The sequence below is a fragment of the Colletotrichum karsti genome (genome assembly GCF_011947395.1).
Source record: "Colletotrichum karsti strain CkLH20 chromosome Unknown Scaffold8, whole genome shotgun sequence".
NCBI lineage: Eukaryota > Fungi > Ascomycota > Sordariomycetes > Glomerellales > Glomerellaceae > Colletotrichum > Colletotrichum karsti.
Genome location: NW_024065908.1, coordinates 856,485 through 881,351, shown reverse-complemented (window position 1 = coordinate 881,351; position 24,867 = coordinate 856,485). Strand labels below are relative to the sequence as shown.

The following is a 24,867-nucleotide window of genomic DNA, read 5'->3' as shown; positions in this document are numbered from 1 at the left end:
TCATCCTTAGCGTAGACCACGCCGGAAGACGAGGGCCTAGCCCAGAGAGCTGTCGTGCATCAGAGCTCTAAATGCAACACATTTCCCTTAATACCCCAACTCCATGACCAGAATCCACCCCGCGCGCCGTTGTTGCGCGGTTATCATTCCGTTTTGTGCCAACCCATTTTTCCGTTTCACAGCGGGACGACGACGATTGTCAAGTGACAAGTACGACGAAGACTACGCTTAGGCGACGATGGTGGAGGCGGTGGCGGACTCGTATCTCCAGGTAGGGGGGAGGACACCGACGGTCTTGTAGTAGCGGGCGAGACGGTGGATACGGGACTCGATCAGAATGAGGCGGAACTTGGAGTCCTTGTCCTTGCGGTTGCGCTCGAGGTGCTTGCGGACGGCAACGGCCTAGGAAGTTACGAATGTCAATATCCCATCCCCCGACATATTTTCCAACAGCATAGACAGCGGGAGTCTTTGGCACGTACCTTCTTGATGAGCATGTACAGGTCCTCAGGGAGGTCGGGGGCAAGGCCTGTTCATCATCTCTCTGTCAGCCTAGACCAAACAGAGGCGCATATTCATGCGGTAAAGAGACAAGAGTGGTTTAAGCTCTCGCTCGCGGACGATTTGAATTCCAAATGCGTTCGGCAGATCGCATCGCCACTTTGGTTGTTCACTCGTATGGGGTCGTACCGTTGGACTTGAGGATGCGCAGAATGCGGTTACCTGAAAATTTACCAAATTAGCACTTCTGCCGCGAAAAAAAGGGTTTTCGTTCGGGGACGTTTCGACAACAACATACCGGTGACAACGCGGACCTGGGCAACACCGTGGGAGTCACGGAGAATGACACCGATCTGGGAAGGGGTAGCACCCTTCTTGGCCAGCTTGCAGATCTGGTCGACGACCTGCTCGGGGGTGGTCTTGAGCCACGAGGGGGGGTTGCGCGAGTAGGGGATCGCGCTGGAGGAGATACCCTTTCCCTTGGAGTGAAGACGGCCCATCTTGACGGTTTGGTTTTGGTGGTTGGTTGTCGGCTGGTGAGGGTCAGTCGGTCGGTCGGTCGCTGGTCGGATTTGAGAAGGGAAAAAAGTTCACGATCCAGACTTTCGAGAGGGTGGTGAGCGCTCGCTGGTGCCGGGGGAAGGTGGGCGGCGGATTGTGCGGGCGGGAAATCTTCGCTTAATTAGGGCAGTTTGTGCTGGCTGCCATCCAGTCCAGTCCGGGCAGGTGCGGGTCTGAAAATTTGGACGCGCCGAAACGGATCAGTAGGTCCGTGCCTGCTCACATGGTCCGTGCTTCAGTTTGCTTACCTCAAGCTTCGAGCTCACGATTTTTTCTTCAACTTCATCCCTCCGATGAACATCAGCAACTGCAGCAGGCTGCACATTGCGACAGCTCCGTTGTTATCTCACCTGGTAAGCATACTTTCCTTCACTCACTCGACACTACTTCTCCGCACCAAATGATGATCATCACCTATTTTACTTTTTTCTGGTACCTCTTATTTTAAAGCCTTCGGGCTTGATGAATGAACCGGACTTCTGAACATTCGCACCCATTTCTACACATTGTTTCGACCAGCTATCCATAGGACATTAAGCTAACGGTGTGTAAAGGCTGGTTTCCACTCTGAAGTGCTTGGATCGGATACCATCAGCAGATGCGTGTCATTGATTTGAATGTTAAGCAATTCTGGAATGGGTTCTCGTTGGGTAGCAGATAGCAAATCAATTTCAGTTTCAAATACCTTCCTCCTCACACCGACTTGTGAATGTTCCGTATAATGTGAATGGCATGTCTTGTCATGCTCCCAACATCGTTTCAGAAACATTCTTTGCACGAGGTACTACGAGAACCAAGATCCGCATGCATGCTTGAATTATATGTCTGGACCCAGACGATACCGTTTACAACCCAACGTATGAAAGCACCCAACCCCCTTATACTTGGCTCTGAGAACCGGTTTGCAACTTTTGCGACTTATTGAATGCTCCATGCCTGGCTCGACCGTGTCGCGGAAATATGATACAACAGTTTGGTTGGTTACAAGGCAGTCAGAATTTGACAAGCCTGAATATTTTCTCCCGCCTCGACACGCCGTCCCCCGTAACAAATATTCTCATCTCCTACTTGCCCCAATTACCAAGCGCCGACCTCAAAGTTCTCCTGTAAGACGAGGATGGTTAGCTTTGTACGCAGCTTGACACTATTGGGGCAGCTTACCTCAGGGAAATAGGTCGTGACGACGGTTCGATCCGCGAACTTGCGTCCTGCAAGTGCCTGCAACGCCTTCTTTGCCACCTCCGTTGTCTCGAACTTGACAAAGATCTTGCCAACGCCCGCAGATTGTCTGCTTCCGCCTACCGGCCGGGGCACCTTGACATCAAGAACCTTGCCGAATTTCGCGCACTCTTCCTCGACATCTTCCTTGATTTCTGCGATATGTTAGAAAATGCAAACAGACAGACGCGGTTTTAACTTGCCTTCGTAGTCATCGTTATCCATCAGCTCCTCAGGGGTAACCATGTTGAGCAGCTGCAAGACACGAGTCTCTCCAGAGTCCGTGGACGTGGTACCGGCGAGCATGGACATAGCAGCAACACCCATTTCCACTCCAGCGACCTGGGTGACTCCAACGCTAGCCTTCTGGACTCTGAGCTTCTTGTCGCCAAGGTCCATGCCGTTCAGACCTTGAATGGCGACGTCGGTCGCGGAGGGGTCGACGTATTCACAGAAGGCAATACCCCTGGACTCTTCGGTGCTCCTGTCTCTAACAAGCACAAATGCCTTCAGCTCTCCAAAAGAGACCAGCAGCTCGGTGACCTGTTCGTCGGAAAGGTACGGCGGCATGTTCGCGATACTAATCTTGTTCGGTGTGTCAATCACAATGTTGGAGACAACGCCCGGCTCATAGGGCACGTCATCCACGACGGCCGGAACAATGTAGTCCTTGGGACGGCGAATAACTAGACCATTGCTGCCAGCTGCGCCGTTTGCAGCATCATCAGGCTCCATGGAAATACCATCGAGCGCAAGAGCCACTGTGGCTTCGGAAGCATTTCTGAATTCGACAACTGCGAAGGAGTGATCCTTGGAAAGCTGACAGCTCGTGCAGGGATCCGTGCTCTCGATGACGTTCAGCCCGTTAAGCTGCAAGTTGAAGAAGCCGACGATGCTGTCCTCGGTGACAGAAGGGGGGAGGTTGTTGATGAGGAGTCGCTTGGCCTGGCGCGAGTTGCTCGGCTTCAGCGCGGCACTGTTGACCTGGCCACCGGGCTGGTTCATAATGGCCTGGAGCTTGCTCGGGTCCATGGGCTGCTGGCGGGGAGCACCGGGCAATGGGAACATGCCTGACAGCTTGGCTTGTTCAGCAGTGACATTCTCATAACCGGGGGGTTTGATGTCCCACTGAGTCAAACGTCGCTTGCGCTCCAGAACCGACGTGACGTTGGTCAGGTCGGGTGTCGGTTCTCGCTTCTTAGGAGGCGGTGTCGCGCTGCGTTGGCGCTCGCCGCGGCGGCCACCAGGTCCACCGTCTTCCTGTCTGTCTCGTCCGCCTCGGCGTCGATCGTCGTAGGGGTCGCGGTCTCTGCGTCGGTGATCGTCGTCGTCTCTTCTAGCATCGCGTCTGGAAGACCCGCGGTCGCGATCCCATTCTCTGTCGCCGCGTCTGTCGCGGCCGGAATATCTGTCCTCGCGCTCGCGCTCGCGGTGGCTGCGGCTAGTCGCATAGCTGTCCTCGTCGTCGCGACGTCTCGAGCTTCGGTCGTAGGGTGAACGGGAGCGTCTGCGGTCACGGTGCCTATCTCTGTCACCGCGTCGATCATCGCGATCCCTCTGCAATCAATCAATTAGAGTCGAACAGGAAGGAAGATGGACGGCCGCGCTTACCGGGTAGTCGCGAGATCCCTTTCCCCGTCCGTCTTCAAAAGAGACTGTTTGTTAGAATCATGTAAAAAAGTCAGGCGCGTCAGTCACCAGCTACACTTACCGCGAGAGTAGCCGTCGCCGTTCATGATTGCGACGACGCGTGGCGTGGCAAGGCTAGTAGTGGATGATGGGCAATCGAGGATGGAAAGGGTGATTGAAGATGGAGTTGAAGACTACCGGTTGAGGCAAAGGCGCTGGCGTCCTCGGCGCGAGGCTGGAACTTTTTTCCCTGAGAGGTCAAGTTCTGAAACTGGCCTTTTATTGGTCAGAAGCTCTGTGGAGAGTGGATCATTTCAGACCTCTGGGCCCGCCTGTTGCGAGGCGCCAAGATCTTTCGGGTTAGCTTGAGCTTAGTCATCATGAGGAAGAACAACTACCTACCTACCTTACCTATCACCCAATGCTCTGGTTGACATCCCCTTGACACTCCCGGGGCCTTTCCGGATGCCACCATCTCATTGTTTTCAAGTCGAAGTCTTCTGTCATGGTACTAACAATAGGAGCGTCACCACAACGGCTTTCGTTGTCGAACCTAGGCAGCCAACTCAATCAGTCTCACTCTCACTGCCTAGGTAGAGGTTTGGTTGTCTCTATGGCCAAAAGGAAATCAAAATCTCGACTTAGACTTCATTTTCGAGGGTTCCGCCGTCAATTCAAGTTCTTGAGTTACACTATCTCACGGACCGATCCTTGCTGTTGGAACTGTCCCTGTGGCCTCAACTAAGCACCACTCCATCACCCGACGCCGGCCGCCGTTGAAACCGAGGAGCTCTCGACTTCCTTCACCTGCTTCCTCGCGCGTGTCTCATTCCAGACCGTTTCATACCGGATTCCGATTGCGTTCTCGCGTCGGTTCTTGCCTTCCGAATCCTCGTTCCATCCAGATCCCGTCAAGCCACCGCACGATCGGTTTTGGTCCGTGCAGACGCAATGTTCAGGCCGTCTCCCGGACTCCCAGGCGCAAACTTGCATCCTTTCACTATGCCTCATGCATCTTATGTCCAGTTCTCTGTTGCCAGCCCCAGGCGAAGTCCGGTGCGGCTTGGGTCGTCTGCCACAAGGCTTGTCGGCTTTTGTTGCCTGATGGCCGCAACCACTCATACTGGGCAGTAATGAGTCTATTCTTGACCATCCCAATACTCAAACTATAGGCATTGGGGCCGTTGAGGGGCCAGAGTGGCCTGCTTCTGAATGTTGGAAGGTGATGACACCAGCAAACTCAAATAAGAGTCGTGATTGCCCGCTGGGTTGGATTACTCTCTCGAGGTTGCCGTGTTCCGGCATTGCGCAGTAGGTTCGTCTTAGTTCGTCTGGAGACCACGAAACACCAGAACAAATGGTGTCCATCTCAAGGGAGGACGATTCGCTTGTCTAAATAATGTCTCACCTCAGCTCTGGGTACTCCGCCTTACCACTAGCGCGACACCAAAAACATTGACAATGCTCTAGCGTCCCTATTGTCCGAATCCGGCTCATTCTGAACACAACATCCACACGTTTCTTGATGTTTAGCATAGAACTTGGATCTCGAACACGAAAGACCTTAACCAAATGCCACTGGTCTTGGCTGCGTGATCTAGGGTAGCCGTCCGGCAGCTTTAATATAGCGCGTACTCTACTGCGCTCCTTTCAACCTTTGGACTTCATGACCGGCATTTAAACTACGGCGTCTGTCGTGTCTAGTGCCCCTCCAGATCTCGAGGGTCCGTTGACAGTCTGAGGACTGCTCCGGAACCGGACTCTCAGCTGATACAGTGGTCAAGTCTTGAATCTTGATGGCATCGACGCCATGAAAGCTTCTTCTACTTAAAAGTCACTAAGAAATATTTGGGAAATCCGAAGTAGAACAAGATCGGCGAACAAGACTTATTTATCCACATAAACCAGTCTTCTTCCATTATTCAGGAGATACAAACCCTGAGGCGAGATGTTACAAGGTTAGAAGGATGACGAACCCAGGGGCTTTTCGTCCCATCTCATCGATCCTACAAGTTTCCATGGGTGGCGGGAGGTTCGTTCTACCGCACGAGCGTCCTTACAAGTATCAAACCAGTTCGCCTGGTCTTCCTCTGGTGATGGTGATGCTCACATATGTCTATCTCTCCAAGGATGAACATCGTATCGGTCCGACTTGTGCAGGAATGGTTGGCATACGAATCAACATGAACACATTTTCTGCTTCCTGCTCTCAGTAAGCGCTCGGCTTTCGACTTGATGTTGTTCGAATGTGAGAGTATGCTTCTGTAGGATAGAAACAGCATGCTCGACTCGACCATCGCATACTAAACAAAGAAGCGCCACACTTGTCCGGGACGAGCACGACTATACGGCTGGCATAAACCTTACTTTCTTCGCAAAACTGACAGTAGACGACAAACTTGGGGGGCACTGGACGTTCTGTCGAAAGCTGACTTGCATACAGCCCCTTCGACGGCGTGGTCGAAGAGCCAGCAGCTGCATGCCATATCGTCTCAGCCCCGCGCGCGCGGGACCGAGTCCCAGCCCCCGTTCGCTTTGTCTGGCGCATCGCACGACCCGTGACGCTGTCAGCGATAAGTATTCCTTCATTCCCCAGGATTTCAAGCTTTGTCCGGTTTCTGCGAGTTTCTTCAACACCTCTTGCCGAGTTCCCCCCTTGCTTTGGTACGACCTCGGTCTCCCGTTGAAGAAACATCATCTGCCCGGCATGGTTTCGTCGTCGATCATGGGCATCGCCGCCTTGGCTGCGGCTGTGGTGGTGGAGGCTCAGTCAACGACGGCAGCGGTTACGCCGTCTCCCATCTTCAGCACCATCACTACTACCCGTTCCAAGACGACGAAGGCGAAGGCGCAGGCCACCGCGGCTGATGTTGCGGGGGCTACTCATACTGTTGCTGTCGGTGCTGTAAGTCAATACCGTTGGTAGTGATATGTTATCCTCATAACTGATGTGCATGATAGTCGGGCTTCCAATTCTCGCCTTCGAAAGTAACGGCGAATGTTGGCGATACGATAGGTTAGTAGACTCTATGTGTGCTTCCACATGGCAATAGCTCATCCGTTGAACAGAATGGATCTTTTATCCCGATGGACACTCTGTTATTCGGGCTGAGTACGGGTTTCCGTGTACACCCTACGAATACATCGACATAGGTCGACAAGGTTTCTACAGTGGCCCTGAGCCTGTCAAAGCAATTACAAATGACGTGAGTCTTGTTCATGGAAATGAAGTATCTCGCCTTCTGACTTTGATAAGATGCCTCGATACCGAGTCCGAGTCAATGACACCGATCCGATATTCTTCTACTGCGGTGCCCCAGGTTCATGTTACAAAGAGAAAATGATTGGAGTCATCAATGAAGTAAGACACGCTCCCTCTGATTCTTCAACATTATCCAGATCTAACAAGACCAAGAATTCAACAGCAACTCTCGACGGACAGCTCGACGCAGCACTTCCCTTGACAACCCAGATTCTCCCCGGCGAGCCCTTCCCAACCGAATCGGACGGCCGCGGCTCCAACGGCCAAGTCATCAACAACTACCATCACACCCTCAGCGGCGGCGCGATCGCCGGCGTCGTCATCGGGTGCCTCGCCTTCGTACTCTTCGGAGGTGTCCTGGTCTACCTCTGCGGCCGGCGCGGCGGTCTCAACCGCGCGTACCGCCGGGCGTCGACACATCCCCAAGGACCCTCGGCAGCGCAGGCTCCGCCTGTTACGGAGATCAACTACACCGCGCAGCCCAAGAGCCCCGCGACACAGGGGTGGAGGAACAGCCATTATAGTCAGTTCAGCAACGTGTACGCGGATCAGCATACGCCGCTTGGCCAGTTTAGTCCTCCTGTCAGCCCTCAGCCTACCGGTTTCATGCAGCACGGCTACTAGTATGCATCTACCCTCTATATTCTAGTATTAAAACTGACATGTGCACAGCGATCACCGCGTATCCTCAATAGCGCCAAGCATCGCCGTAGAGGCTCCCAACAACGAGGCCGTGCCGCCACCTGCACCGGAAGCGCCGCCTGTCGAGCTTCCGGCGTCTGAGGACCCGGGTAACGGGGCGCTGCCGGCTTACCAAGCGCGGTTTTCGTTTGCCGGGCAGGAAGCTGACTACCGCCCAAGCAAAGAGTGAGCATAAAGAAGAGTATATGAGGGAACTCTCGTTGATTTAATGAATAATGAAATGGGATGTAGAAAAGGGGTGAGCTTAAGGCGTGGCGTTGAGTGGACGGCCTACGGTTTGGGCCGGGTTCTGGGTTTGGCTCTGCATTCTTAAGTTTTGTGCAGAGAGCTCTGATAATAGCTAGTATGAACTCATATTCTGTGCCTCCGGCCTGTATTCTTTCCTCAGCACGGAATACTTCTTTCTACTGCGTCAATGATGGTGTTGTCATGAGTACGTGAGATTGATCATATGTGACATTGAAAGTCGGTTGAAAATGTTGATTTCGATAAGCTGATAGATGTCGGTCTTCCCTCTAAACACACGGACCTTATTTCCAATCAATTGCGACATCATGAAATGTTTACAAACTCTAGTTCGATTTAGGCCCAAATAATTGAGCTGAGGCCTCATAAAATGAATTGAGATGCAACTTAGTATCAACACACTGCATTAAATTTCCGGAGATTGTTCCCATGTTACAACAACCTTGGAAGAAGTTGACCGGCGACACCTTAGACATCCGGACGCCCGGTAATCTAAAGGTTGTCTTGGTACCGGCGATTCGGCCCCACTTCGGGGCCGATGCCTTTGCCAAGCCGGGAGACAGAAGACCGGGAGAACTCGGCGATTCCGACGCAACTCACGAGACTGAATCTCGGATTTTACCCTGGCAATTGGAAACAGGCTGTATGGGGAACAGTTGAGGTTGATCAACTGCATTTTTGGGCAAGGCTGACAGATAGGAGCATGAAAGGTCGGCTGTGCAATTCAGCGCTGAGAGAAACACTCTACTCTATTTTTAGGTGACCCGCAGACACAACCGATGCCGAGGTTACTCTCCGTCTGAACACGAGCATGTAAATGACGATGTTCCATTTATTGACAATCGTGAGGGCTTCAATGAGATCGAGCCTCATAGGGCGACGTTCAAAGTATGAAGCGGAATATTATCCAGAGGCCAGATGGAAAGAGAATGCTGAAGAAAGGTTGAAGCCGCTGCAAGGGACTGCTTGCTAATTGACGGGAGGGGAAGCTCTAAGCTTCAGGGTAAGTCGCCTGAGCCAGTTCAACACTGGCAAGCTACCTTGTATGACGGTTTTACCAGTCTTCTGGGACACTGGACATTTGAGATGGCATGTTTGAACTGCCCGTGGTCCAACTCCGACTGCCCGTCATTTCAGTATTTGTGACCGGAGACATACATCGGGAATTGAGCTTCCGTGGTGAATTAAGCATTTAAAGGACAGCTTGATGCAAAAAAAAAAGCGTTCGTGCCGAGTCCAGGGACTGAGCGCGCACGAGCCATCGCCCACCAGAGGAAGCAACCGGCAGGCGCTCAGTGGCCAAAACCACTGAAAGCAGCCCACCAAGAGCGGATACGTACCTTAACCGTAACCCGTGGGCACCTCTCAGAGCTTTAGGTTGCTGGGCTCCCGGTACTTCTCCCCTCGGGAGTACATCAGTGGGGGCGGGAGCGACGGCAGTTTCCCAAGTACCTCCCAATCGGCGAGATACTTCCCAGGCTGAACCAGCGACCTACCCGTTCTGGGTGTCCTGTCCTAAAAAGTGGACACCTCGGACCTCTGAGCATCCATCGCGGGTGCAGTGTGGTTCGAAAGGACACATTGTACCAAATCTTGACCAGAAGACACCATTTTGGACAGCTTGCCCTCCTTTCTCCGACACCTTCCCTTCGACATTCAAAGTCGCTCCTCGTTCCCAGCCCACGGCCTTGTTTCCCTTCCAACGCCAACGGGTCATCCGCCAATTCTCTATTTTCTTCCCTCGTCGCAACTCTACGGCTCAGCCCAACGCTGCCGAAACGTCAAAGGCTAGCCCTCGGATACTAAGCTACGATTCGAACTCTCTTTTTTATTTTCTCGGTCTCGAACCCTGATCTCTATCTCCACCAACATCAATTCCAGCATCGATTGACGAGAGCGAAACAGCTGGTCTGTCTGTACCTTTTCGTGCAACAGCCACGTCAACCAAACCTTCCGAACCTTTCCCCCGCCGATCTTCCACCTCGCGATGGCTCAGCAAAGAGGCCCTTCCTACGGCCTGGGCGCCGGCGGTCCCCCGTCCTTCGGCGGCTCCAGCAACGACAACTCCGAGTCCAGCCCTCTGGACATGATCAGACAACAGACGAGCAAGATTGAGGACATGTTGGACACTTTGAGCGAGCCCATCAAGCCGTGAGTTACAACCTTGGGTCTTGGCAGGGAGCACGCCGAAAACTCGTGTGATTCTGGGGAGCTTCGCTGACCGCGTATCGCGACAGTTACCTGCCCGCCATTGGACGTTTCCTGATTGTTGTCACTTTCCTCGAGGATGCCCTCAGAATTATGACGCAGTGGAGCGACCAGCTCCTCTACCTTCACGACTACCGACACAGTATGTCCCCGAATCACGATCCCGCGAGCACGCGAGCACACGCTAATTTTCTGCAGTTCCCAGCGGTATCACGCATCTGTTCCTCATCGTTAACGTCGTCGCCATGACCGCCTGCTCAGTTCTCGTCATCATCCGCAAGTACTCCGACTACGCTGTCGCCGGCCTCATGGCGGTTGTCATCACGCAGGCTCTGGGATACGGCCTGATCTTCGACCTCAACTTCTTCCTGCGCAACCTGTCCGTCATTGGTGGTCTTCTCATGGTTCTCTCCGACTCTTGGGTTCGCAAGACCAAGGCCTTCGCTGGCCTGCCCACTCTCGACGAGAAGGACCGCAAGATGTACTTCCAGCTTGCTGGTCGCGTTCTGCTCATCTTCCTCTTCGTCGGTTTCGTCTTCAGCGGCTCGTGGTCCGTCTGGCGCATTGTCACCTCCCTCATTGGTTTCGTCGCCTGCGTCATGGTTGTCGTCGGATTCAAGGCCAAGTTCAGCGCCACCCTGCTGGTGCTGATTCTCAGCGTTTTCAACATCCTCGTCAACAACTTCTGGACTGTAGGTTTTTGCCCTCCCAGACGCGCCGCTTCGTTTGCTAACAGACTCCCAGCTCCACGAGCACCACCCCCACAAGGACTTCGCCAAGTACGACTTCTTCCAGATCCTGTCCATCGTCGGTGGTCTCCTGTTGCTCGTCAACAGCGGTCCCGGCCAGTTCTCCATCGACGAGAAGAAGAAGGTCTACTAAGGAAAAGCACCAAAGCCCGGCTCCGGACGGGCAAAGGATATTTTGGAGATGGCGACGACCGGGGACGTCTGGTCGGTTTCTTGGCATTACGAACGGCATTCAAAAGGTGGCAATCACCGCGCTGCGACTACGGTTGGCGGGTTTTATGGGATCACATCGTGGCATATATGAATTGTAGACAGGAAGGCAATAGTTGATACGCGCAAAGCTGCCCGCTTGGAATGGAGAAGACAAAGTTCAAACAAAATGCTGCAGCCCCAACGGTTCCTAGAGGTAGTGGATTGGAGGAGGTGCGCCCCCCTCCAGCAACTAATTCCTCGGCAGAAGATATCGCCAAGCCTCCCGGCCGGTGACCTGCATTCGCGGCGGCTCTACCCATCCGGAGGGGGAAACGCAGCAACCCTCTCGCCGCCCGCTATTGGGTGAGAGTCCAAGTGGATCGTATGCAGGTCTAGCGACCCTTCGGCTGAGGGAGGAACACATGCAGCATCGAAATCATGCATAAACCGCCCCTCCAAAGTGCTTGTTTTCAACTTTTTACGCAATACGCAAAACAAAACGTCTTTTGATCTTCTTCATGTCATAGACCCGTGTTTTTGGTTCCTTTGGTTGTTCTTCATTTGGAGTAGACTCAAGTGAGTCGGGTCACCAACTTGGCGGTGTAATCCCACTTCCCAAACTCAAGAGAAGGAATACCTAGAGAGCCTTTTTTTTTTCCGCGATAACGGAACAAGAAGAAGCAAAGAAATCCCTTATGACGAACGCAAAAAAGAAAACAGAAAGAATGGCAGAGGCGAAAGGCACGGCGATAGATCGTCGTCGGCTTCCCGAGCCAGCTCTTCGACGGCCGCGTCAAGGCCTACTACGCCTAACTTCTCCGCCGCCGCCTCCATCCTCGACGCCGACTCGGGCCCGGCTCCTCTGCAAGGTCCATCCGCATTGAGGAGATGCGCCTCGTCGTCTGGGGGGGCCGCGAGGCGCACCTCCTCGGGAGAGCAGCGCGGGGAACCCGCAGATGGCGAGGTTGGCGGGGGGGGGGGGGATCATGCGGGAGGTACACGCCTCGGTCACGGATTTTAGGAGGTTGAGGGAGAGGTATGGGGTTGTTGACGAGGACGGGGTTGGGATTGGGAAGGGGGAGAAGGAGGAGGAGCGAGGAGTGAGGAGTGAGGAGGGCGAAGTGGGTTATTGCCGGTATATATTCTACTATCACTTGAGTTTATAGGTTGATACTAATGATGGGAATAGATAAGGAGAAGTTCTTAACCCCCTTGAAGGATTTGAAAGGTGACGATTCCCAACCGCGAGCACCCTCACTCAAACCTCACGACCACAAATCTCCAGCACGGCAAAAGCCAACTGACCCATATCCCAAAACAAAAGACTTCAACGACGGCCTCGAACAACTCTTCCCCCCTCCCTCCACCGCGCCTGGCGCCACTCCCCTCCTCGACTCGGCCCGGCGCGACGTCTCCCCAGCTCGCCCTCCTCCGAGGGGCCTCTACCCGCAGCTGACCTGCCTCCGCGATTCTCAAGAAGCTGAGGATCAACTTCGACGCCTCTCTCGCCCCGGGCCGGCTTCCGTCCGACGTTGCGCGTTCAGAGTGCCCCGTCACCATCTCGACCTCGGCGCCGAGAACAGTAGCAGCAGCAAGTCGTCGTCGTCGTCGTCGTCAGCTAACAAGTTCTAGAACGGATGAGGAGGGCCAACAGCATCCAAGGACGACGACGCAACCTCCACGCGAACCCCCGCCTCCCACAAAACCCACGACGCCGTCCTCGTGGAATGGGGTCCAATACGGCCCCCCCAACGACACCGAAGAACCGCTTCCCTCCACCTCCGCCGCCTCGACGACCTCGCGAGCATGAATGCGCTCCGTCTCCGAACGGCCACACGGACCCGCACACGATCGACTGCGTCGGCTACACCGACGACGTCCCCAACGCGCGCTACGGCCTGGTTTACCGCCGTGCCCCCATCACCTCCCCCGACCTCGATGCCCGCGTCGCCCTGGCGTGCACCCTCTCCGGCGCGCTCTGGTCTCTGCACTCGCTCGGCACGGGTCTGAGCCAGAGGCCGTACTGCAAGAGCTACGACGTCCACAACCTGGGTCTTGCTGGAGATCGGGCTGTGGAAGGCGCTGCAGACGTATTCTAAGCCGCACTACTCGGCGGAGAGGTGGAGGGACAAGATCATCCCGCCGGTTCTGGTCTCTGGGCTCGGAAGCAAAACGGGGAAGCTGTATAGGCAGGTCGTGGAAAGATGTTTGACAGCCACGGAGGACATGTCTGGAAGCGAGGCTGGACAGCTTATGGAATGGGTTGTGACTACGTTGGAAGGTATACGCACATGACCTTGCAAGGCCAGGTATCAGCAAAACAGAGATGTTAGCGCTGAGCAACTGAGGCTTAAGCACAAGGTGTCAGCAAGACGATCACAAGAGCCAAGAGAGGGGAATGCGAGGCTATGACCTCGCGTGATATGCATTCTCTGAAGATAGCGACTTGCAGTGAAGAACGTCGAAGGAAGGTATTCTCCACAGGCAAAGGTCTTGATGTTGGTACGCCCATCCGTTCCCGAAAGCAAGTAAAAAAAGAGGATAAAAATATAAAGACACTGCCGGCCCGGATCGCTGCCATTATCAACAGTCCGGGTTGCGCGGCTCAACCCCAAATTCCTGATTTCCCTAATTGCCCCTTCCATCGCACAAGATTCGTATCAGGTCATGATAGTCTCCAGAGGAGGTTGAGTGAGTTTTCGGGCGTTTTCTCAAAAGCCAGAACCGTAGCGACGACAATAAAAAAAAGCTGATTGTTGTGCGTTGCATTGTGAGAGATTCCCCGACCAGAACATTGCGAAAAGCTTTGGCTAGTGGCGGGTCATGTTTTACAACGACTCCACCGTTTCCTCTAAGCGCAAGTCTGGGCCTGGAGCGAGTTGGGTCGCACTCCGTCGGCGAATCGGACACCGGAGCGAGGGGAGTGTCCGGTGATGGTCGGCTTGCCCTTTCGTAGGATCGCCTTCTTCGAGTCAGGGGGAGACGAAGAAAGCGTCGGTTTCGTGGGTGAAGACGTAGACGGGCCTGCAGACGCGGAAGATGTCTGGAGGCGGGCCGCAGACCCGTCGGATTGTCAATCGATACCGTGCTGCTGCTTGAGCTGAGCTAAACGAGCCTGACGGGCCTCGAGGTCCTCTTTTGAGTGGCGCATCTTCTCTGGCTGGTGGTAGAGAACTGATGACAATTAGCTTCTGGTGTAGGAACATTGACGAGGCGACGTACCGATTAGGTATCGGTTCTGGAAGTTGAAGCCGTTGAGCTTGTCGCAGGCTTGCTTCGCATCCATTACGTCTTCATAGACAACGAAGGCTGTGCCCTTGGTGCCGGAGGCAATGCCCTGGCGCACCTGTCTGTCGGCGAGTTAGCAAACCGCGTCGAAGTGTACGATCGTAGGCAGGTAATAGATGCGTACCGGATTGGGCCAAATTTTCCGAACAGGTCGAACAACTCCTCTGGAGTTACGTTGTAGCTATCGTCGGGTTAGTCATCGCGGTCGTCGTGGTGATGGTCGATGTCGATCGGCATCGACGGGATCGATGTGGCATACCTCAAGTTCTTCACGAACAGAGCTCTACAAGAAACAGTCAGCCATGTCTGTCATCAAGCAAGTCAAGGGAGATGATATGGATCGGAGCCCGGAGTAGGAGTCGAGATGCAAGGCCGGATGACATGGGCCGTGGGGTGACCTCGCCCGGCTCCGGGTCTCGTGGCAGGGAAGAAGGCGTTCTGGCGGAAAACAAGGCCAAGGCCGGGCGTGGCCTTCGCCGTTGGCGGTTGGCAATTGAAGAGGAATTCGGACTCACCGGTTGACTTCTGGGGCTAATTTTCCGCCGCGACTACTCATCTCTCGATGCTCGGCGACACTGGGAGTGCTCGTTTCGGGTTGGTGACGCTCGTAAAAGGACAAGGACGCGCTGGTTGATGGGGATGGGCGGGAAGATTGAGATAGGATCTGAAAGTTCCAGGAGCAGCGAAAATGGGGAGCAGGCAGGTAAATGAGGCGACGGGTTGGCGGCAGTGCAGGGATTGGCCGTAGGTGCCCACGTGACACGCATGACCCCACACGCCGTCACGCGGTGGACCACTCATCATGCGTCCCGTCATCAAGACTGAGGTACGTACCGCCCAGCTCGCACCTTCCAACAGTTGAACTCTAAGGTCGTGACTGCCTGCGGTCGAGGTACGTATCCGCTTCGGCCTTCCGTAGACGTGTCACCGAACGCCTATCTCCGCCCGCGCCGTGTCCGTCGTACTAGGTATTACTATTCCATTGGATCTTACCTCGGGCATTTCACTTCGCCGTGGACTAAAACAAAACAGAAGGCTGGCGGAAATGTCACTGCCGCTACGGATGCACTGGAACCAAACTGGCTGTACGGACACGTCTCCGGGCTCGACTAGACTTGCCGTGTTTCGTGGATGGGTAAGGTACCTTCACGTATCAGATCAAGGTTCTCAGAGACAGAAGAACCGAAAGGTGCTGAGACGAAAAAACACCTCGAATAAAGTTGAAGAGCTTGAGCACGCCATGTTCCTGCTGCAATCAATGCAACTTACCGTGGAACACGCTCGAGCAGACGATTCTCATGCGCTGGTTCCTGAGGCTCGCGTTCCTCACTTCCAGCTGTACAATGAACGAATGCAAGATTGATGAGGAGTGGACCTGTACAAGTCACACGATCCGGCTCAAGATTGCGTAACTTGGCTTAATGCGATAGGAGCCTACCAACCGGCATCTTATCCCTATCAGCGAAATCGCATAATCCGGGGTACCTTGGAGAGGCTCTGGTGAGCCACCCTGGACGCTGTTGGAGAAGCTGGCTTGGAAGTTGGAACATGTTGGCAGCAGTTGTACCTGGCTAAGGTATCCGTAGTGTTTTCCGCCGTGACTGCAGGCGTCTTGGCTGTTTTTCTCGGGGTTCTGAGGGAGATAAAAGATAAGGATCTCCAATGAATTGGGCCATCGTGGTTCATCACCACACGCCATTGCGGCAGCTCCTCATATTTGTATTCGTACCTATCCGTATGGAGACCACTGCTGCGAGTCTTGTACACCCAAAAACCGCCGATCACCCTGATCAGCAACATCAAGCCACCACGATGCGATGGCTGCCCGTCCCGTCGCCGTTTTTGTCCACCTCCAGAACCCTTTGCTGTCGTGTTTCACTTCAGCCCTGTCCCAACGTCCAGCTTCTATTTTCTCACTGGACCAGATTTACAAAGCTCAAAGAACCGGAAGAAAACCCCTAAGGCGGTGTGGCTGACTCCTGCCGATGACGCTGCTGAAAGGGAAAAAAAAGGGGACCTGACAGCTGGAAGCCAGGGGTCGTACGGATGAGGCTAAACAACGACACTGCAGCAGGTTTTCCTTGCTGAGGTGCTGCTGAATAGCAACGTGGACGTCTCCTGCTGAAAACAGACCTTCACCACTGGCAGCACCTTTCAACGTTCCCCCAAAACTTTCCCCTGCATTGATACCTCTTTGAACGCCGTGAATGAATGCCATTGGCCGCCCGCAACAGACAATGGCGCCTCAACGGCCCTCGCGACCGCTAATTGAAGAACTCTACCAACCCTTTCGCCGTACCTGTTGACGTCGGACCTTCAATCTCTGAGTGTACTGGTCCAACGGCTCTGCCACCTCACTTCATACCTCTCCGGAACATCACACTTCCTACCCTTATATCTCTGCCGCCGTCGAAAATTTTTCGACTGTTTTCAGTTCTTCACACCATCAATTCTCACCACAGCTGCGCTTGCAACCGCGCCAGCGCCAACGTCTTACACACCAACGTACCGCACACATATCATCAGCAGCAATGGCGCGTCCATTAGCACAGGATTTCTTCGTGGGCTTCGACGTATCCGACCATGATAAAGCTTTCCTTCTCGAGATCCTCACCAACCCCGGCACTCCCTTGGAGGAGAAGGTCGCCATCTACGAAACATGCCTGTTTTCCGGCTTCCAGGACTGGCAACTGATGCTAGAACGTGCGGCCTCCATCAGGAAGAACAACCCACCGCCAGCATCGGAGCTCGATGCACGAGATGTCCTGGCCTACGTCCAACGACCCAGTGAGGACACGCTAGCCGACGAGAGGGTGCGCGAGGCCTGGGCCGCCACCGACCAGTCCATCAAGAAGCTCGCGGCCATGGTCCCGGCTCGTGAACCAGTCACCACTCAGCCCCCGGCCGACGTCCCACGACCCAGCAACGCCACACCAGCCGATGAGGGGACGCGCGAGCCCTGGGCCGCCACAAACGAGTCCATCAGGAAACTCGTGGCCCTGCTCCAAGAGCCTGCCATCGTCAACCACGAGGACCATCAGATCATTAAGCGAGAGGGTGTCGCCAAACGCGAACGTGAGGATGACGCCCAAGACAAACGGGTCAAGCGACGGAGAACTGCCTCCTCCAAGGCCACATCTCACTACTTTGCGCAACCGGCGGATGAGCAGCCGTCTCAGCAACCAGCATCTCCGGCCGCGGGCAATGTGCAAGCCGGTGGCACCTCGGCGGTCCTTCGCAACGGCATCGCTACGCCGCGCAGCTCCTCCCACAAGTCCACCGAGATCGAGGCCGCGGGGGATGGTCCCTCCGACCCGCTGCAAGCCAGAAACGCCGCTAATATAGCCGGCTCAAGCAACGGCGGCAATGACGACATCGCCGGCGATTTAAAAGTCAACGGCCCGCGGACAGCCAGGGCTCTGCGGGCAAATGTGCCAACCCGGCGTTCCACCCGCCTGGCCCCATCTCCCTCTCTGACGCCCTCATCCGTCCTCTCGTCCCCCTTGGATTCGACCCAAGTAAAATCGGAACGCTAGAAGGTTCCTCAAAACCAAAGGGCGCCATCACGTCGCCATTCTTCGCTTCGGCCCCGGCACAGTCTCCCGTGAAACAGTCACCCAAGAAACGAAATGGCGGCCTCGTCTCAACAATCCCCTTCCCGCCGTTGTCAGCCCCCAAGTTTGGTCTCATCCAAGAGGAGTTCGCTCACGATCCCTTTTGGCTCATGACCGTCGTGACCTTTCTCGTCAAGACAGCCGGCACGGTTGCTATCCCAACATTCTATAAAGTGAAGGAGACCTATCCCACGCCAGCTCACTTGGCCGACCCAGACCCAGCGACGGCCAGCTCGATTACAAGTATGATACATCATTTGGGTCTCTCAGTCGTCCGGACAGCCTCGATACAGCGTTATGCACGACTCTGGTTGGAGAAACCACCTACGGCGGGTGTTCTTTATAGAGTAAAGAACTACGACAAACGAGACGTCCAACCAAGACCCCTTCAACCTCGCAACCAGGAAGGATCCGACGCAGAGCCGCATCCCACCGAGACAACTGCCGCAGACGACGCGTGGGAGATGGGCCACTTCACCCAGGGTAAATACGCCCTCGACAGCTGGCGCATCTTCTGCCGCGACGAACTCCTCGGCAGGGCTCGGGACTGGAACGGCGCTGGTGCCGCCCCCAACTTCCAGCCCGAGTGGATGAGGGTTCGGCCCGACGATAAGGAGCTCCGGGCGTGCCTGCGGTGGATGTGGATGCGGGAGGGCTGGGAGTGGGATCCCGCCACGGGGGAGAGGACGGTCCTGCGCGAGGAGATGCGGAGGGCCGTCGAGGAGAAGCGGGTGACATATGACGAGGTCGGCGGGCTGAGGATCCTGAGCGAGCCGCGTCCGGAGTAAGGTGGTCGGCAACTTTGGTTACTACTGTTTTTCTCTCATGCATTTGTTATCAAAAAGAAGACCTCTATCATGGTTTCTGGGACAGAGGCTGGATGCGGAAAAAGATGGGAGATACCCGCACCCGCCTGGGTGCATTGCGTCTAAGGTAGACATGAGCGAATTTCATAGATGAGCTGCTTGCTCACAGCGGTATGAATTCAGAATATGATATCATGAGATATCTTCGCACTCTCGGTGAGGTTCTCGTCGACCTTGAGAGGGTGAGGCCGTTGTCAGGCGCCACCACGGATGGATGCCTGAAAGCTTCCAGATTATTGGCAGAGAGAGATGAAAAAAAAACCCTTTCTGAAAATCGTATTACAACTCTGCGTACGCTAGGTATCAAGTAAGAAAACGGATGTTGTACTGCCTTGCTGATATTGTGTAATTGAAGAAGCAGTGAGCTGCTTACTCAGTCCCACCAACAGCCAATCTGCAGGTGCTCCGGAGGATGGTGCGCTCACACCCAAAGTTAACCCCACATCCAACTCCCACAGCCAAACCACCACCCCCAACCAACCAAACTCACCTCCAAAAAAGATCACGACCTCACGATTATAAAAATGAAGTGCGTATCTCTCGAACATGCCAAAAGAATTGGACGAACAGGGAATCGAACCCTGGACCACTCACATGCTAAGCGAGTATTATACCACTAAACCATTCGCCCCGCTTCTGATGGTAATGCAAACGGTAGACCGACTCATGACTGTACGCGAGGGGGGGCGAGGGGAGAGAATGCAGGCGGTCGAGGGCGCGCGGGAACGTTGTGGCGTTTTTTTGGGCGTTTTTTGGGGCTGCATCTTTGTCGATTCGGTCTGCATGTAGGTGAACTAGCCGTGTCGACTTTGTTCTCGGAAACTGCCGAGGTGAGTTGTGTGTGATCCGCGGTATCGTGAACTTCGTAACGTGATGCCATTCATTACCTCTTAACTCGTTTCCCGTCCCCGCCACCAAACATGAGCGCAATGCGATATGTGACCGAACCCCCTCCCTCTCCCGCAATGAACATATTTCCCCTCCAAAAAGAACTCTCAAATGACAAAAACATGCCGCTGAAATAACCCAACCCCCAGATGCTTTCCGTGATGCCAGACGTCCCCCCCGCCCTCACACGCGCAGCTCGACGGCGATCTTATCCGTCTCGTCAACCTGACCCTCCTCGGCCTTCTCCCTGCGCTTCGCGAGCTCGCTCTCGGCGATGGAGCGGATGAGCTGGATCGTCAGCTCCGTGCCGGTGGCGACGGCCTCCTCGGAGGCGTCGGAGGGGACGTGCAGGAAGACGACCCTGCGGTGCTCGTGCTGCTTCCAGAGGTGCGCCAGGCTCGAGAAGTAGATGAAGTCGCAGAGGTAGTGGCCCGCGTCCTCGGATATGCGTAGGTCGGAACGGTCCTGTTCTTCAGTATTAGTTTGCCTCCTCAAGCCCGTGTGTCTTCAAGCAAAGGGGACGGAAAACGTACCGGGCTGTGCGACTTCCACCGCCCCAACACGTCCTCCACGTCCAGGTGCGTGAGGATCTCGTCGGGGCAGCCGTGCCAGACCCAGTCCTCGCCCTCCAGCTTCCGGCGCTCGTCGTCCTCGAGCCGGTTCCCGTCGACGTCCGGGAAGGCGTAGCCGTCGCGGTGGCCGCGGCGCTCGATGGAGTAGAAGAGGCGGGGGCCGGCCATGCCGATGTGCACGGCGGCGTCGATGCGCGGGTGCGCGGCGGGGTCCCAGAGCCGGGGGACGAGGGCGCGGACGGTCTGGTAGTTTACGCGGACGGCTTCCGGGTGGACGAGGATGCGGACGGGGGGCAGCGGGCGGGATTGCGAGGTTGTCGTCGTCGTCGTCGTCGTCGTCGTCGTCGTCGTCGAGTGGTGGTCTTTGGGGTTCTTGGCGCGGAGGGGCGGGAGGTAGGAGGGCAGCGAGTGGGCGATTTCCCACGAGGGGTTCACGGGGTATTGGACCTTGAAGGGCTACATGATCAAGAAGCGTTAGCACAGGTTAGGAGGAGGTGAGATATGTGAGTTTCGGAGGGCGAGGAATGGCGATTGAGGTAGATCGCGTGCCTGACGATCGATGACATGTCGTCGTCGTCGCAGTCGCATGGCGGGGCAAAAGCCGACAAGGTGACGTGAGGGGCAGTTGTTCGAGTCGGGGGGACCGCGGGCAGTGGGGAAAATCAGAACGTACGCCGAAGCCGGTGACGAGCACCGTGAACTCGTCTTGCGAGTCGATTTGCGACCCCATTTTGTGACGGTCCTTTGTGGAAGTGAGAGGTCGTGTGGGAAGACGAGTTCGTTCTCTTTACGACGGGGGAGGACCTTACGATTTCTCTATTCTCAATGCAGGAGGGGGACGGACGGGACGGGGAGGGCTTTTTGTCTCGCGATTATGTACCTATCCCGGGGGGCGGGCGGGATTGTTTGCGCGCGACGCTGTAAGGGTGGGGTCGCAGCGCTAAAAGATGGGATGCTCCTGCAGCCGACAGTGGGGGACAGGGGGTGGCCTCGGGGGGGCTCCACGCCGTAAAGCACCGAAGACGGCCTGAAGCGGGGCAGACCAGTCCGACTCGCCTGCCCTTTTCAGCTCTGTCTGCTTCAAGCTATTCTAAAGTCTTGCTTTTTATCTCAATTCATATTTGACATGCACCTTTTGAAGTGGAACTATGTCAATAGGTGCCAGGTGGTTAGATGGACGGAAGGCTACTGATCCAGCAACGTGGCTTCCCGTCAATTGCGCATGGCATGGTGTCACTAAGATACCTTGCAACCCCAACACAGAGTGTGAGGCGACATTTTGGCTTTACGAGGTGACCAACCATGAGCAACGAGGGACGCTGAAGCACAGATGGAAATCAATGGGCGGTGAATGCCAAAGTCAACTACCGAGCTGGGAGTAAGGATGGCGGACGTAAATCATGGCTTTTGCTTGAGGGAAACCTTGCAAGCCAGCACCTTCAAACGTGTTGGACAGCTGAGGGCCGTTGTAAGAAGATGTAAGGAAACGGAGTCAGTCAATTGCCATCTCATGAGTTTCGATGCAAGTGTATGAATTATCTCGAAAAAGTCAGGGAACTTGTTTGTTTTGAAGGCTTGCGCGTACGTTAGGCTCGTAATTATCAATGCAGACAATGATTTGATAAACAAACTGAGACTTGACACCAAGCACATGCAGAGAACACAATGGCTAAGAAAGACATCACTATTGACGTGCTAGCTATGTTGTGTTACACCACAAGCCAAGCTAAGCCTTTAGGGATGCTTATCCATGGCTCGCCATGGCCTTCTAATCTACAATTTCTATACTTCGCCAGTCGGAATCGCAGAAGAACCTTGGAAGCTCGCGCAAGACATGCATTTACTCCACAACCCTTGACATACCCGTCTCAATACTCTCAATCCTCCTGACCGAATATTCTCCCGGTTGCCCTGAGACACCAGCCACCTGCTTCCTCTCGTGCAGCCCCGACCCAGGTAATCGGTGACCGCCTCAAAACATGGAAGTTTATTGAAATTAAGGCCAGCTCAGACCTATTTTAAACACCATCTTCTAGCCAATCTGCTTGGCATCGCACATCTTGATACCCGAAGCCGAACACATGGACACCCGGCCTGCACGGCGACGATCTCCCGAGATAAGCGCGTGAATCCGCAGGGGCAGATTCAATATTATCAACCATACACAGACCGCGAAGGACGCCACTTGAGACCGCCGCGACTGCTGGGGCTGACCTCCATATGGAGGTCAATCCGCGCGGCCCCCATACTCACGATGCAGGCGTTGTCTCGGTGAGAAATACGAAGTCGGAGTCGATCTCCTCGCCATCACATCCTCACGTCCCTCCGCCACGTCGCCCGCGCCTGCAGGTGACGGCTGATGATGGATCACCCTCGCCCTCGTAGCTCGATGTTCGTGAGAACTTATAAGCCATGGAGCCCGCCACGAAGAAACCCTCGTGTGGTTCCATCACCATCAACCATCTTCACACGACTCTCACCAGACACTTGAGGATTTCGACGAGGTCTGAGCGACAGTAAACACCATGAGACTCCAGAGCCTAGTCCTCGCGCCCCTCGGCGTCGCTGCCGCGGCAACCAACGCAACCATCAACACAAACACCAACTCGACATCCGCAAAAGCGTGCCCGGCACGCCCCGCGACGGCCACGATCTCCTCCGGAGTCATCAACGGCGTAGCCACATCCCTCCCCAACGCGCTCTCAGCCGTGAACAAGTTCCTCGGCATCCCCTACGCCGCACCACCGGCCCGGTTCGCCCTTCCTCAACCGCCGGCGCCATGGACGAACGCGCTCAACACCACGGCGTTCGGTCCCTCATGCTACCAAAACTTCGTCGATAACCGTATGATGATATGCTCCATCTGTCCCCTGAAATACCTTTGAACATTGGACTGACAATCATCCAGCCGTCGCCACTCGCCCCGAAGTCACCGAGGCCCTCTACAACAACCCGCCGGCCCCCGAGAGCGAGGACTGCCTGACCATCAACGTCTTCGCCCCGGCCAAGAAGCCCCGCGCCAAACGCGCCGTCATCGTCTTCATCCCCGGCGGCGCCTTCCAGATCGGAAACGGCAGGGCGGACCTCTCCGCCTTCGCGGCCTACGAGGACATCGTCGCCGTCGACTTCAACTACAGAAACAACAGTCCGTCGCCACAAATCACTCACTCACATCCCCCCACCAAACACTAACACCTCAAACAGTCTTCGGCTTCCCCTCCTCCCCCCAGATCCCCATCACGGAACGCAACCTCGGCCTCTACGACCAGCGCCTCGCCCTCCAGTGGGTCCAGGAGAACATCGCCTCCTTCGGCGGCGACCCGGACAAGGTCACCATCTGGGGCCACTCCGCCGGCGCCACCTCGGTCGACTACCTCCTCCGCGCCTACGGCCGCGACGATGCCCCTCCCGCCCCCTTCCGCGCCGCCGTCATGCTCAGCGGCCAGAGCACCTACGGCCTCGCCGCCGCCAGCTACCCGACCAACGGCACCATGTGGCAGGGCATCGCCGCCGAGGTCGGCTGCTCCAACGCGACCGACGTGCTGGAGTGCGTGCGGCGCGTGCCCGCCGCGGACCTGATCGACGCCCAGCGCTCCACGGGCATCCTGACGGGGCCGGAGCGCGACAACGTCACCTTCCTCCCGGACCCCGTCGACAGCTGGGAGAGCGGGGACGTCGCCAAGGTGCCGCTCCTCATGGGCACCGTCGCGCAAGAGGGCCGCGGGCTCGTCAACGACCGCATCACGCTTGACCTGTTCTTCAGCACGTACCTGCCGGCCACGCTGGTCCCCGCCGCGGCGAGGGAGTTGATCGTCGCGACGTACCGCGCCACCGGCTTGACTACGGACTTCGACATCGCCGCCGCCATCTACACGGACTACGTCTTCCAATGCGTGAGTTAAGCCCCCCCTCCACAATCTCCTCTCCCGTACTGACCCAGACCGCGCAGCCGGCCGCTCTCCTCGCGGAAACGGCCACCTCGATCGACATCCCGACGTGGCGCTACTACTTCAACACCTCCATCCTGACCATGGTGCCCCCCGAGCTGAGCTTCCTGGGCGTCTTCCACGGCTCGGACCTCTTCCTGCTCCTGACGAACCCGGCCACCACAAAGTACACCGTCGAGCAGTACGAGGTCTACGAGTACCTCCGGGGCGGCATCGCGCGGTTCGTCAAGGACCCCGCGGGCGGCCCGGGCTGGGCGGCCGTCGGGTCCGGGCCCGATGACGTCGTCGTCCTGGGCGACGTCGGTAGCACGCCGACCGCCGCGGCGCCGTTCAACGCCACGCTGCTCGATGCGAAGTGTGCGCTGTATGCTCCGCTGTATCCTATCCTGCAGGCTGTGCTTGGTTGAGAGATGTGTGTGTGTGT

At 55.8% G+C, this 24,867-nt stretch overlaps 8 protein-coding genes across 8 annotated transcripts; 5 read left to right on the top strand and 3 right to left on the bottom strand.

The window, feature by feature from the left end:
* Nucleotides 1-228: 228 nt before the first annotated feature.
* CkaCkLH20_03385 (U2 snRNP auxilliary factor) lies at nt 229-4,016 on the bottom strand (the record flags this gene model as incomplete). The annotated part of the gene is made up of 9 exons (XM_038886104.1): nt 229-402; nt 483-529; nt 691-723; nt 800-1,034; nt 2,155-2,166; nt 2,224-2,423; nt 2,469-3,837; nt 3,892-3,923; nt 3,992-4,016. The coding sequence occupies 9 exons, from the start codon at nt 4,014-4,016 to the stop codon at nt 229-231; spliced, it is 2,127 nt and encodes a 708-aa protein (XP_038748613.1).
* Nucleotides 4,017-6,616: 2,600 nt separating this feature from the next.
* Nucleotides 6,617-8,042, top strand: CkaCkLH20_03384 (extracellular serine-rich protein; the record flags this gene model as incomplete). The annotated part of the gene is made up of 6 exons (XM_038886103.1): nt 6,617-6,814; nt 6,871-6,925; nt 6,979-7,115; nt 7,166-7,270; nt 7,325-7,794; nt 7,844-8,042. The coding sequence occupies 6 exons, from the start codon at nt 6,617-6,619 to the stop codon at nt 8,040-8,042; spliced, it is 1,164 nt and encodes a 387-aa protein (XP_038748612.1).
* A 2,064-nt stretch (nt 8,043-10,106) lies between these two features.
* CkaCkLH20_03383 (copii-coated vesicle protein 4 erv29) lies at nt 10,107-11,209 on the top strand (the record flags this gene model as incomplete). The annotated part of the gene is made up of 4 exons (XM_038886102.1): nt 10,107-10,270; nt 10,357-10,469; nt 10,526-11,019; nt 11,072-11,209. 4 exons carry the CDS (start codon nt 10,107-10,109, stop codon nt 11,207-11,209), a joined length of 909 nt encoding a protein of 302 aa, XP_038748611.1.
* A 1,786-nt stretch (nt 11,210-12,995) lies between these two features.
* Nucleotides 12,996-13,367, top strand: CkaCkLH20_03382 (uncharacterized protein; the record flags this gene model as incomplete). Its single annotated transcript, XM_038886101.1, has 1 exon — nt 12,996-13,367. The coding sequence occupies one exon, from the start codon at nt 12,996-12,998 to the stop codon at nt 13,365-13,367; it is 372 nt and encodes a 123-aa protein (XP_038748610.1).
* A 752-nt stretch (nt 13,368-14,119) lies between these two features.
* Nucleotides 14,120-15,112, bottom strand: CkaCkLH20_03381 (Splicing factor 3B subunit-like protein; the record flags this gene model as incomplete). Its single annotated transcript, XM_038886100.1, has 6 exons — nt 14,120-14,292; nt 14,353-14,442; nt 14,491-14,618; nt 14,681-14,737; nt 14,816-14,839; nt 15,072-15,112. 6 exons carry the CDS (start codon nt 15,110-15,112, stop codon nt 14,120-14,122), a joined length of 513 nt encoding a protein of 170 aa, XP_038748609.1.
* A 1,975-nt stretch (nt 15,113-17,087) lies between these two features.
* CkaCkLH20_03380 (methyl-CpG binding domain-containing protein 4) lies at nt 17,088-18,958 on the top strand (the record flags this gene model as incomplete). The annotated part of the gene is made up of 3 exons (XM_038886099.1): nt 17,088-18,044; nt 18,113-18,413; nt 18,591-18,958. The coding sequence occupies 3 exons, from the start codon at nt 17,088-17,090 to the stop codon at nt 18,956-18,958; spliced, it is 1,626 nt and encodes a 541-aa protein (XP_038748608.1).
* Nucleotides 18,959-20,107: 1,149 nt separating this feature from the next.
* On the bottom strand, nt 20,108-21,226 carry CkaCkLH20_03379 (uncharacterized protein; the record flags this gene model as incomplete). Its single annotated transcript, XM_038886098.1, has 3 exons — nt 20,108-20,389; nt 20,458-20,952; nt 21,170-21,226. The coding sequence occupies 3 exons, from the start codon at nt 21,224-21,226 to the stop codon at nt 20,108-20,110; spliced, it is 834 nt and encodes a 277-aa protein (XP_038748607.1).
* A 1,795-nt stretch (nt 21,227-23,021) lies between these two features.
* CkaCkLH20_03378 (para-nitrobenzyl esterase) lies at nt 23,022-24,850 on the top strand (the record flags this gene model as incomplete). The annotated part of the gene is made up of 4 exons (XM_038886097.1): nt 23,022-23,340; nt 23,405-23,641; nt 23,701-24,389; nt 24,446-24,850. The coding sequence occupies 4 exons, from the start codon at nt 23,022-23,024 to the stop codon at nt 24,848-24,850; spliced, it is 1,650 nt and encodes a 549-aa protein (XP_038748606.1).
* Between the last annotated feature and the right edge of the window lie 17 nt (nt 24,851-24,867).